This window comes from Oncorhynchus nerka, linkage group LG10 (genome assembly GCF_034236695.1).
Source record: "Oncorhynchus nerka isolate Pitt River linkage group LG10, Oner_Uvic_2.0, whole genome shotgun sequence".
Classification (NCBI taxonomy): Eukaryota; Metazoa; Chordata; class Actinopteri; order Salmoniformes; family Salmonidae; genus Oncorhynchus; species Oncorhynchus nerka.
The window spans coordinates 78434013-78446061 of NC_088405.1; the positions used below are offsets into that span (position 1 = coordinate 78434013).

A 12049-nucleotide genomic window follows, 5' to 3' on the forward strand; every position below is an offset into this window, starting at 1 on the left:
AGCCACAGTGATTAATTGTACAGCATAAGTGTCTAAGAAGTCCAAGAAGCTGGATATCATTACTGGATATCATTATATCTGCAGCCAATACGTTTTTGGGGCTCAAAGACAGAAAAGCGGGTTGATTTTGTTTAGTAATTATTTTGTTCGTTGTTAGTTTTGTATATTATTTTTTCCTTTTAGGGATCCTTAATATTTACCTGCACAGTAGGTGGCGGAATGCACATCCAATTATTGCAAATGCCATTATAGCCAAGTTAACAAACAGCCAAGTTAACAAACAGATCACTGACCATTTCGAATCCCACCGTACCTTCTCCGCTGTGCAATCAGGTTTCCGAGCTGGTCACGGGTGCACGTCAGCCATGCTCAAGGTACTAAACAATATCATAACCGCCATCGATAAAAGACAGTACTGTGCAGCCGTCTTCATAGACCTGGCCAAGGCTTTCGAATCTGTCAATCACCACATTCTTATCGGCAGACTCAACAGCCTTGGTTTCTGAGATGACTGCCTTGCCTGGTTCACCAACTACTTCTCAGATAGAGTTCAGTGTGTCAAATCGAAGGGCCTGGTGTCCGGACCTCTGGCAGTCTCTATGGGGGCACCACAGGGTTTAATTCTCGGGCCTACTCTTTTCTATGTATACATCAATGATGTCGCTCTTGTTGTGGGTGCTTCCTTGATCCACCTCTACGCAGACGACACCATTCTGTATACAACACACCTCCAAACGAGCTTCAATCCCATACAACACTCCTTCCGTGGCCTCCAACTGCTCTTAAACTCTAGTCAAACTAAATGCATGCTTTTCAACCGATAGCTGCCTGCACCCACCCGCCCGACTAGCATCACTACTCTGGATGGTTCTGACTTAGAATATGTGGACAACTACCTAGGTGTCTGGCTAGACTGTAAACTCTCCTTCCAGACTCATATTAAGCATCTCCAATCCAAAATTAAATCTAGAATCGGCTTCCAATTTCGCAACAAACCCTCCTTCACTCACGCTGCCAAACATACCCTCGTAAAACTGACTATCCTACCGATCCTCAACTTCGGGAATGTCATCTACAAAATAGCCTCCAACACTCTACTCAGGAAACTGGATGCAGTCTATCACAGTGCCATCCGTTTTGTCACCAAAGCCCATATACCACCCACCACTACGACTTGTATGCTCTCGTCAGCTGGCCCTCGCTACATATTCGGCGCCAGACCCACTGGCTCCAGATCATCTATAAGTCTTTGCTAGGTAAATCTCCACCTTATCTCAGCTCACTGGTCACCATAACAACACCCACCCATAGCACTCGCTCCAGCAGGTATATCTCACTGGTCAACCCCAAAGCCAACACCTGCTTTGGCCGCCATTCCTTCCAGTTCTCTGCTGCCAATGATGGAAAAAATGGAAAAAATAACTGACGTTGGAGACTTATATCTCCCTCACTAACTTTAAGCATCAGCTATCTGAGCAGCTTACCGATCGCTGCAGCTGTACACAGCCCATCTGTAAATAGTCCATCCAACTACCTACCTCATCCCCATGTTGTTTTTATTGACTTTTTTTTGCTCTCTTGCACACCAGTATTTCTACTTGCATCATCATCTGCACATCTATCACTCCAGTCTTAATTTTCTAAATTGTAATTACTTCGCTGCTATGGCCAATTTATTGTCTTACCTCCTTACGCCATTTGCACACACTGTATATAGACGTTTCTATTGTGTTATTGACTGTACTTTTGTTTATGTGTAATTCTGTGTTGTTTTTTGTTGCACTGCTTTGCTTTATATTGGCCAGTTCGCAGTTGTAAATGAGAACTTGTTCTCAACTGGTCTACCTGGTTAAATAAAGGTGAAATAAAAAAATATATACAATAAAAATTATACAATAGAAGAAGAAGAGTAGTATCTTTGATAACAGTTGTGTTTGTGATGCTAACATTAACTCAAAAATGTGAAAATGCTTGAAAATGCTTTATGATGAACAAGTCTCGTTCTGTCAACATAACATTGGCGATGATGTATGTCTCGTTTTTAGTCCAGCTAATGCCTCAATTGGTGTCAATAAAGAAAAGGGCGGGCTATAGGTTTGTTTCTACTGCTACGATTGGATAGCATGCAGCTGTACTTTAGGTTGAGTCTGCAGTGAGATCGGGTCGCTTGCTGCTGAGCTCCGAATCACTGATTATTTTGGCACTGCCAACCATGAGCATGTGGGCAGGATTGAAATCTAAACCCCAAAAAAGGAAAGCTGTTGTGGGAAAGCTGTTGTGTACCCTAGATTTTGGAAGATTGGTTATGGAAAATATTACGTAATGACCAAAGTTCTACCACTTACCCGTAGTCCATTTTGCAATTACAATTTTTTTTTTCGACTAGTACCGATGATATATAGGCCGTTTTCAATCAGCTCAGTTGTTTTTTAAGTTCAGCTCTTCTTTAATTCCCTCCTTTCAAATAAACATCCTCCATTCCTCAATCCAATTTTAATCTATTCTGTTCCTTTTTTTCTGATTCCCACACCACCTCCTCCTTGGCACATTGAGTTCCCTTTCAGTCAGTCAACTTTGCTACAACATACTATAGGGGAGTTGCACTCTCACAACTTTGAATGAAGGATATACAATCACACGTAATAAGGCCCATGAAATCCGCGCCTCGCTGGAAGTCCCGCCTTCCACAGGTGATAAGCATGAGGCTCGGCTTCATTCCTTCAATTATTCAGCTCTTCACCTCGGTGTGATCAGGAACAATTCACACTACTAAAACAAACACTTGGAAAACGAGACTGTCTTACATTACGCCAACTAAACTGTCCTATAGTGGTAGAGCGTGCTCAAACCCTGGACGTTGGGGGTTGAAGTTTGTACTTGTTCTCATGGACACTGGGAGACTCTAATCTTGGCTCACTCCCTATTGCTGGGGAGTGGAAAGTGGTTGTAATGATGGTGAGTTCACGTTGCTCTTATATCAAGTAGTGCCTCCCGACTGTATGTAATAAAACCTAAGATTACCTGGGATACCAATGTAAGAAATAACACGTAAAAAAACAAAATACTGCATAGTTTCCTAGCAACGCGAAGCGAGGCGGCCATCTCTGTCGGCACTGGAAGTTACCTGTAACTTCCTGAAAATTGGCTGTAGAGACAGTTCATCTGATTCTGGGGAAGTAAATACTGTAAATCCCGAAGTATCCCTTTAATCTTATATTATCTTATCTTATAAAACTCTTCTAGAGATACTGCAAGTGTAGTGGGAAAAGGTTTCTCACAATATGTGCCAAATGGCAATTTTCGCTGTGTGTAACAGTGGATAGTAGGTTGAACAAACCTTTTGAGATTTTTTATTAACTAACACTAACCTTCACACACAACACACCCCACTGACCTGAGATTCCTCGCTTTAGCCATTTGGGCTCATCCAGCACAATGAAGAAGTTTTCCTGCTTCTCATATTCCTCCACATTTACAATGCGTACCTGTAGAGTCTGACTGTGGAGAGACATGCAAGCATGCACCCACCCACCCACGCACACACATACATACATATACACCCACACTCACACAGGGAGAGAGAGAAGACGGTTGTCATCAATACACATTGTTATATTTGTAGACGTTTTAAACACATTTGATGAGGATAAAAGGAAAACATGTTAAGATAAATATTTTTTTGAATAACACACACACACACACACACACACACACACACACACACACACACACACACACACACACACACACACACACACACACACACACACACACACACACAGCTAGTGCATTCATCTTAAGATAACTAGGTGAGACAACCACATCTCAGTAATAGCAAGTACAACTGAAGAGTACTTATAAAACACTGTATCCACACATTTTCACTTGTTTTTTCATCAGAAATGATTGCTTATGGGTAACTTCATGTGTATGGGTAGCGTCATGTTGTCATGCCCTGACCATAGAGAGCCCTTGTTTCTCTATGGTGTAGTAGGTCAGGGCGTGACTGGGGGTATTCTAGTTTATGATTTCTATATGGCGTTCTAGTTTATTTTTCTATGTTGGTGATTTGTATGATTCCCAATTAGAGGCAGCTGGTAATCATTGTCTCTAACTGGGGATCATATTTTGGTAGCATTTTTCCCACCTGTGTTTGTGGAATATTAGTTTGTGTTTTGTGCATGTGCACCACATAGTCACGTTTCGAAGTTAGCAAAAACAAACAAAAAAAATCGATAAACTAAGTTTCACTTTATAATAAATATGTGGAACTCAACATCCACTGCGTCTTGGTCCGTCTCTCCACACGTACGTGACACATGTTTTTATACATAGAGTTTAGATGTGTTATTTTGCAAAACACTAGACAGTATATCCATTGTTTAGCTGGAACCGTTCCTATCCTGTACATTTGACTGTGATTTGTGGTTGATGAACGCACTAAGTCTCTCTGGATAAGAGCATCTGACAAAAATGTCAAAATTAAATGTTTTACATACAGATCTCATAACTGTATTGAATTATTATTTATTTATTTTTGTCACAAATGTGTCATTTGTACAGTTCTTTATTTAAAATGTAGTTATTTGTAAGAGTTAACTGTGTAAAACCCAGCAGTACTACTTATTTCTCAGAGTGACGTGGATATATAGCATTAAAAAAACATGATTATTTGTCTCTGAAATGAAACCATCAAGTAACAGATTTTAAACAAATACATGTCTGTCATTGAACAACCCTATGCCATGATTAGACAGTAAAAAAACACCAATCTCTTTCATAATTTCTTGAAAAAATAAAAGCACATTTTCAAACAATTCTGAAAATTGATATACAGTATAGCGTTTTGGAATGAAACTCTTCAATTGTTTCTCAATAAGTGTGACTGTTACTTCACAAAATGCAAGGGTTTAATTTCTGCTGCTCCATAGGAAAGCACCATGTAGTGGACGCGGGCTTCGACCGGAACCAGTGGAATGTGCAAAGCAGCGGGTTGACATGGGAGAGCATGGGAATGTTGAGCACCAGGCGGGTTGCAGCGTTCTGGACAAGTTGCAGGGGTTTGATTGCAAAAGCGGGGAACCCAGCCAACAGAGAGTTGCAGTAGTCCAGACGGGAGATGACCGGAATTAGAACCTGCGCTACTTCCTGTGTGAGGTAGGGTCGTACTCTACGGATGTTGTAGGGCATGAACCTGCAGGACTGAGTTACTGCTTTGATGTTTGCGGAGAGTGACAGGGTGTTGTCCAGGATCACGCCAAGGTTCTTTGAACTCCTGGAGTTGTCAACCATGATGGAATGGTCTCGCAACCGTCCCATGATGCAAGCAAACAATACTTTCCTACCCTCTGAAACATTAACAAACACCCTGTCATTTAAATCACATCAGTAGCTGAGGTGCAATAAAGAATTTAACACATAGTGGAGGCTAAATCATTCACAGTGCATCACATACACAACACTCAAACACACACGGTACTGTACACACACAGAAATACAAACATGAACTAAACAACAGATAAACAGAACCTTAAACCACTTACCACTTACTCCTTGATCACACCGACAGCATCATTGTGTTTTGGTACACCAGAAGTATATTCATTTGGATTTATCGAACGTATATATCAAAATGTATGCATAGACGGCTTGACAGAAAAGGTAGCAGACGGTGAATGTTGAACTTTTGTTGCACACATATCCAGATGATGCTGCGTATCATTTTGCGCATTGACGATGTACAGTGGGGCAAAAAAGTATTTAGTCAGCCACCAATTATGCAAGTTCTCCCACTTAAAAAGATGAGAGAGGCCTGTAGTTTTCATCATAGGTACACTTCAACTATGACAGACAAATCACATTGTAGGATTTTTAATGAATTTATTTGCAAATTATGGTGGAAAATACGTATTTGGTGACCTACAAACAAGCAAGATTTCTGGCTCTCACATACCTGTAACTTCTTCTTTAAGAGGCTCCTCTGTCCTCCACTCGTTACCTGTATTCATGTTACCTGTTTGAACTTGTTATCAGTATAAAAGACACCTGTCCACAACCTCAAACAGTCACACTCCAAACTCCACTATGGCCAAGACCAAAGAGCTGTCATGGACACCAGAAACAAAATTCTAGACCTGCACCAGGCTGGGAAGACTGAATCTGCAATAGGTAAGCAGCTTGGTTTGAAGAAATCAACTGTGGGAGCAATTATTAGGAAATGGAAGACATACAAGACCACTGATAATCTCCCTCGATCTGGGGCTCCACGCAAGATCTCACCCCGTGGGGTCAAAATGATCACAAGAACGGTGAGCAAAAATCCCAGAACCACACGGGGGGACCTAGTGAATGACCTGCAGAGAGCTGGGACCAAAGTAACAAAGCCTACCATCAGTAACACACTACGCCGCCAGGGACTCAAATCCTGCAGTGCCAGACGTGTCCCCCTGCTTAAGCCAGTACATGTCCAGGCCCGTCTGAAGTTTGCTAGAGAGCATTTGGATGATCCAGAAGAAGATTGGGAGAATGTCATATGGTCAGATGAAACCAAAATATAACTTTTTGGTAAAAACTCAACTCGTCGTGTTTGAAGGACAAAGAATGCTGAGTTGCATCCAAAGAACACCATACCTACTGTGAAGCATGGGGGTGGAAACATCATGCTTTGGGGCTGTTTTTCTGCAAAGGGACCAGGACGACTGATCCGTGTAAAGGAAAGAATGAATGGGGCCATGTATCGTGAGATTTTAAGTGAAAACCTCCTTCCATCAGCAAGGGCATTGAAGATGAAACGTGGCTGGGTCTTTCAGCATGACAATGATCCCAAACACACTGCCCGGGCAACGAATGAGTGGCTTCGTAAGAAGCATTTCAAGGTCCTGGAGTGGCCTAGCCATTCTCCAGATCTCAACCGCATAGAACATCTTTGGAGGGAGTTGAAAGTCCGTGTTGCCCAGCAACAGCCCCAAAACATCACTGCTCTAGAGGAGATCTGCATGGAGGAATGGGCCAAAATACCAGCAACAGTGTATGAAAACCTTGTGACGACTTAGAGAAAACGTTTGACCTCTGTCATTGCCAACAAAGGGTATATAACAAAGTATTGAGATACACTTTTGTTATTGACCAAATACTTATTTTCCACCATAATTTGCAAATAAATTCAATAAAAATCCTACAATGTGATTTTCTGAATTTTTTTTTCTCATTTTGTCTGTCATAGTTGAAGTGTACCTATGATGAAAATGACAGGCCTCTCTCATATTTTTAAGTGGGAGAACTTGCACAATTGGTGGCTGACTAAATACTTGTTTGCCCCACTGTAGGTGTGATCGAGGTGTTAGTGCACCATTACAGTAATAACTACAATATATGACCTGAAATGACATCACATTACAGTATGAGTACTACATGTAAGTGCACAATTAGTCCAACGTGCAACCACAGCTTATATCGTCTGAACGTTTAATAGGGAAAGGATCTGTCCGCTAACATTAGCAAGAGGCTGTCAATCATAAACTAATGGACGCTGCTCCACATGGGAGTCACTGACTGACACAGTGACAAACCATAATAATCCCCATCACCCCAGTTACTGTAGCCTTAGGATACATTTCCATCAATATAACATAGTACATGTGGACACCTACACAGACACACACATACTGTACATGAATATAATTTTGATCCCATTTGCTTAATGGGAGGGATACGTATAACATTCAGTATATGTGGACACATACTGTACATAGACAAATGTGGACACAAACTGATGGAAAAACACATTTACCAACATACAACGATGCATTTACACTGAACTGTATGACAGTTCCCTCTAGACCTCAACCCTCATCTGTACTCTGTACTCTCATCTGTACAGCACTGCTACTAACAAAGTCTACTGGGTTTCTCAGCTTCCTGTCTGTACTTCATTGATTTGTTTGTGTAAGTAAGTGCATATAGAGCAGGCCTCACCTGGTCTGTTCGTTGGAGAACTCAAGCTCGCCCTTGGTCTCCTCGTAGTCCACGCCGGCACGGGCGCTGCCATCCTCAGTGCGGTAGGGCAACATCACGGTGCCCCGCGAGCCAGAGTTCCGCACCACCGTCACCACCATCGTACCGGAGCTCTCGCTCACTCGCAGCACGCGCTCGCCGAACGTGAAGATGCCGGCGTGGTCGTCGTCCAGGATGGTAACCATGGTAACTAACGGCTCCACCAGCCGGCCCTTGGGCGGCGTTCCCAGTGAAACCTCGTTGCCGCCCTCATCCAGACGGAGATTCTGCAGCCGCACAAAGAAGTGCTCGTCTTCCTCGAAGACGTCGTCGTCCAAGATGCCCACCTGAAAAGGACAGGGGACACACAAAAAGTTAAGTGTGGAATTACTGTATGCATTGAGACAATCTTATTTAAATGCCCAGTGCAGTCAAAAATGTGACTTTCCTGGGTTTTATATATATTTCCATGTAGGAATAATATTGTGAAATTGAGAACATGATGATAATGCACTTTTTAGTGTGAGAGCTGTTGGAAATGTCATGCTGTTTTGGTGGGATGGAGTTTTGGCCTGCCTGTTGACATCACTCCAATTGCTCTTAAATACAAGTAAAACTAAATGCATGCTCTTCAACCGATCGCTACCTGCACCTACCCGCCTGTCCAACATCACTACTCTGGACGGCTCTGACTTAGAATACGTGGACAACTACAAATACTTAGGTGTCTGGTTAGACTGTAAACTCTCCTTCCAGACCCATATCAAACATCTCCAATCCAAAGTTAAATCTAGAATTGGCTTCCTATTTCGCAACAAAGCATCCTTCACTCATGCTGCCAAACATACCCTTGTAAAACTGACCATCCTACCAATCCTCGACTTTGGCGATGTCATTTACAAAATAGCCTCCAATACCCTACTCAACAAATTGGATGCAGTCTATCACAGTGCAATCCGTTTTGTCACCAAAGCCCCATATACTACCCACCATTGCGACCTGTACGCTCTCGTTGGCTGGCCCTCGCTTCATACTCGTCGCCAAACTCACTGGCTCCATGTCATCTACAAGACCCTGCTAGGTAAAGTCCCCCCTTATCTCAGCTCGCTGGTCACCATAGCATCTCCCACCTGTAGCACACGCTCCAGCAGGTATATCTCTCTAGTCACCCCCAAAACCAATTCTTTCTTTGGCCGCCTCTCCTTCGAGTTCTCTGCTGCCAATGACTGGAACGAACTACAAAAATCTCTGAAACTGGAAACACTTATCTCCCTCACTAGCTTTAAGCACCAACTGTCAGAGCAGCTCACAGATTACTGCACCTGTACATAGCCCACCTATAATTTAGCCCAAACAACTACCTCTTTCCCAACTGTATTTCATTTATTTATTTATTTTGCTCCTTTGCACCCCATTATTTTTATTTCTACTTTGCACATTCTTCCATTGCAAAACTACCATTCCAGTGTTTTACTTGCTATATTGTATTTACTTTGCCACCATGGCCTTTTTTGCCTTTACCTCCCTTCTCACCTCATTTGCTCACATTGTATATAGACTTGTTTATACTGTATTATTGACTGTATGTTTGTTTTACTCCATGTGTAACTCTGTGTCGTTGTATCTGTCAAACTGCTTTGCTTTATCTTGGCCAGGTCGCAATTGTAAATGAGAACTTGTTCTCAACTTGCCTACCTGGTTAAATAAAGGTGAAATCATTTTTTTTTTTTTAAACTCCAATAAGCTGTTATTGGCAAAACCTTTCTGCCAATAACAGCTAGTTTTCCCCTCCCCACTCAGACCACTCCCAGACAGTCCTAGCAAAATTCTTCCTTGAGAAATTGCTCCTGTTAATTAAGAAGTTATTTTTGTTCCTTTTAGAGCATTTTGATGGAGAACAATCACAGTAAGGTACTTTTTTATTTTTTTATTTTACCTTTATTTAACCAGGCAAGTCAGTTAAGAACAAATTCTTATTTTCAATGACGACCTAGGAACAGCGGGTTAACTGCCTGTTCAGGGGCAGAACGACAGATTTGTACCTTGTCAGCTCGGGGGTTTGAACTTGCAACCTTCCGGTTACTAGTCCAACGCTCTAACCACTAGGCTACCCTGCCGCCCCCACTTAATTGTTACCCAGAAATGATTTGATATTGAAGTAAAAACAGCTGCATTGTGCCTTTAATCTAATCTCATCTGAAATGATTTAAACTAATCTCTAATCCATCCAAGAGCAAGTTTTCCCTTGCCACTGTCGCCTCTTTTCGCTCTTTGGAGGTGCAGGCCATGACAAGTTGCTCACAAGTATTGTACTAGTAAACTAGTAAATTGACTAGTAAACAAATACTAGTCAATGAGTTAGTTGATTGATTGTTTGGTTGATCGAAGTATTACTCAAAACTACAGTAAACAGCGACTATTCACCTCCCTCCTCTCATAATTTTCCACCCTCTTTCCCCCCCCCCCCTCTCTTCTCATTCCTTTCCATCTAACCTTAATCTCCTTCCGACTCTCCCCTGGTTTGAACACCAGCGTCCCCTCGCTAAACTCATAGTCCGCCCCGGCATTTGCCGAGCCATTCTCCGTGTGGTAGTCCACATAGAAGGTGTGCTGCCCCATGCCACCCTCACAGATCACTGCTAGGCTCAGGGTACCACAGTTCTCTGTGCACTGGTACTGGGCACGCTCAAAGGACAGGTGGGTGCACGTGGCCCTGTCCTCTTTGTCCAGGGCGCCGCACTCCGTTGCGGCGGCTTTGCGTCGCGTGTGCTCGGCGGCATGCTTCTTGAGCACATTGCCGGCACCGATCATCATGCGTGTGGCTTGGATGCGGTAAAAGGCGCGGCTCTTCCTCTGCTGCACCAGAGCTGAGTAGTTGGCCATCTCGATAAGCTGCTCCAGGTCTTTGTCCGGGTGCTTCTGCTTCAGGTCCTTCAGGATGCGTACCACCTAGGTTAGGTCACAACGTAAACACAATATTAACTAAATGTTAATACCAGGCTTAAACAAGGATAACAAAATGATACCGCAATGTAAACACAATGTAAACACAATGTTAACACAATGTTAACACAATGTTTGAAATACAACGTTAACACAATGTTTTTTAAAAAGGAACAGCACCAGGGCCAAGACACGTAAAGGACCAATACCATCTCCCTGCCCACTCCACTCTCCTATAATGCTAAACTCTTCTGACTCGTCCTGACTATTCTCTTTCCTGTTCTCCTGGCTCAGCCTACCTCATCTCTGTTCTGGTCCAGCTCCTTGCCTGTCTGAACAGAGACTGTGCAGACACTGGAGGAGTTTCCAGCAGTGGAATTGCTATCCGAGAACTTAGCGTCCATGATTACATCGATCCCCTTGGGCGCCAGGTCACCTTCCGTTTCCACAACAATGCCATGCCGCTTGTCTGCACGGTAACGCTTGTGCATGTACTTGTAGAAGAGCAGGCGGCGGTCGGCGATCCAAGCCAAGATCACACACACTGGGAAGTAGAGCAGAGTGACCAGAGCCTCCCACACCTGCAGAATTAACACACAACATTTCTATATAATATAAAAACACACAAATGCATTCAAAATCTGTCTATAAACCCCCGCTGACACACAAACACACAGACACACACACGCAAATAATACAGACCTCCACTACTCCCGGGGAGATAACAGCCAGGATGAGGTAGAGCCAGATGTAAGCGAAGATGCTCCAGAAGGCTGTGATGAAGAACACTCTCAGATGTTTGATCTTTCGCGACTCCCCGTCGGGGATGACCCACACACACACTCCGATGATCACAAACATGTTGAAGGCAGCGCTGCCCACGATGGTGCCCGGTCCAAGCTCACCCGCGTCAAAGTTGTGACCACACACCTGCCAACAAGACAGCAAAGAAATCAAGTTGAATAACAAAATAAGCTAGGGTTACGCTACCTCCATTAAGGTATCTGTCAATGGGGAACCCAGTCTAATTCAAGCAAATCAAGGGTCCGTCAGGTGTAGCATGTAGTACAAAGGGATTGTGGGGACACTCAGGGGTAGTGTGTAGAGCCCTGCA

At 43.2% G+C, this 12049-nt stretch overlaps 1 protein-coding gene across 7 annotated transcripts in view; it reads right to left on the reverse strand.

Annotated features, from left to right (window-relative positions):
* The window catches only part of slc8a2a (solute carrier family 8 member 2a), a 63713-nt gene that overhangs the window by 13070 nt on the left and 38594 nt on the right, over positions 1-12049 (reverse strand). For all 7 annotated transcript variants that reach the window (XM_029671393.2, XM_029671392.2, XM_029671396.2 and 4 more), the window contains 5 exons: positions 11638-11865; positions 11235-11516; positions 10486-10941; positions 7975-8339; positions 3395-3498 (listed from right to left, as the gene is read on the reverse strand). In XM_029671393.2, the coding sequence (XP_029527253.1) occupies positions 3395-3498; positions 7975-8339; positions 10486-10941; positions 11235-11516; positions 11638-11865 (1435 nt within the window). The remainder of the gene's footprint in view (positions 1-3394; positions 3499-7974; positions 8340-10485; positions 10942-11234; positions 11517-11637; positions 11866-12049) is intronic.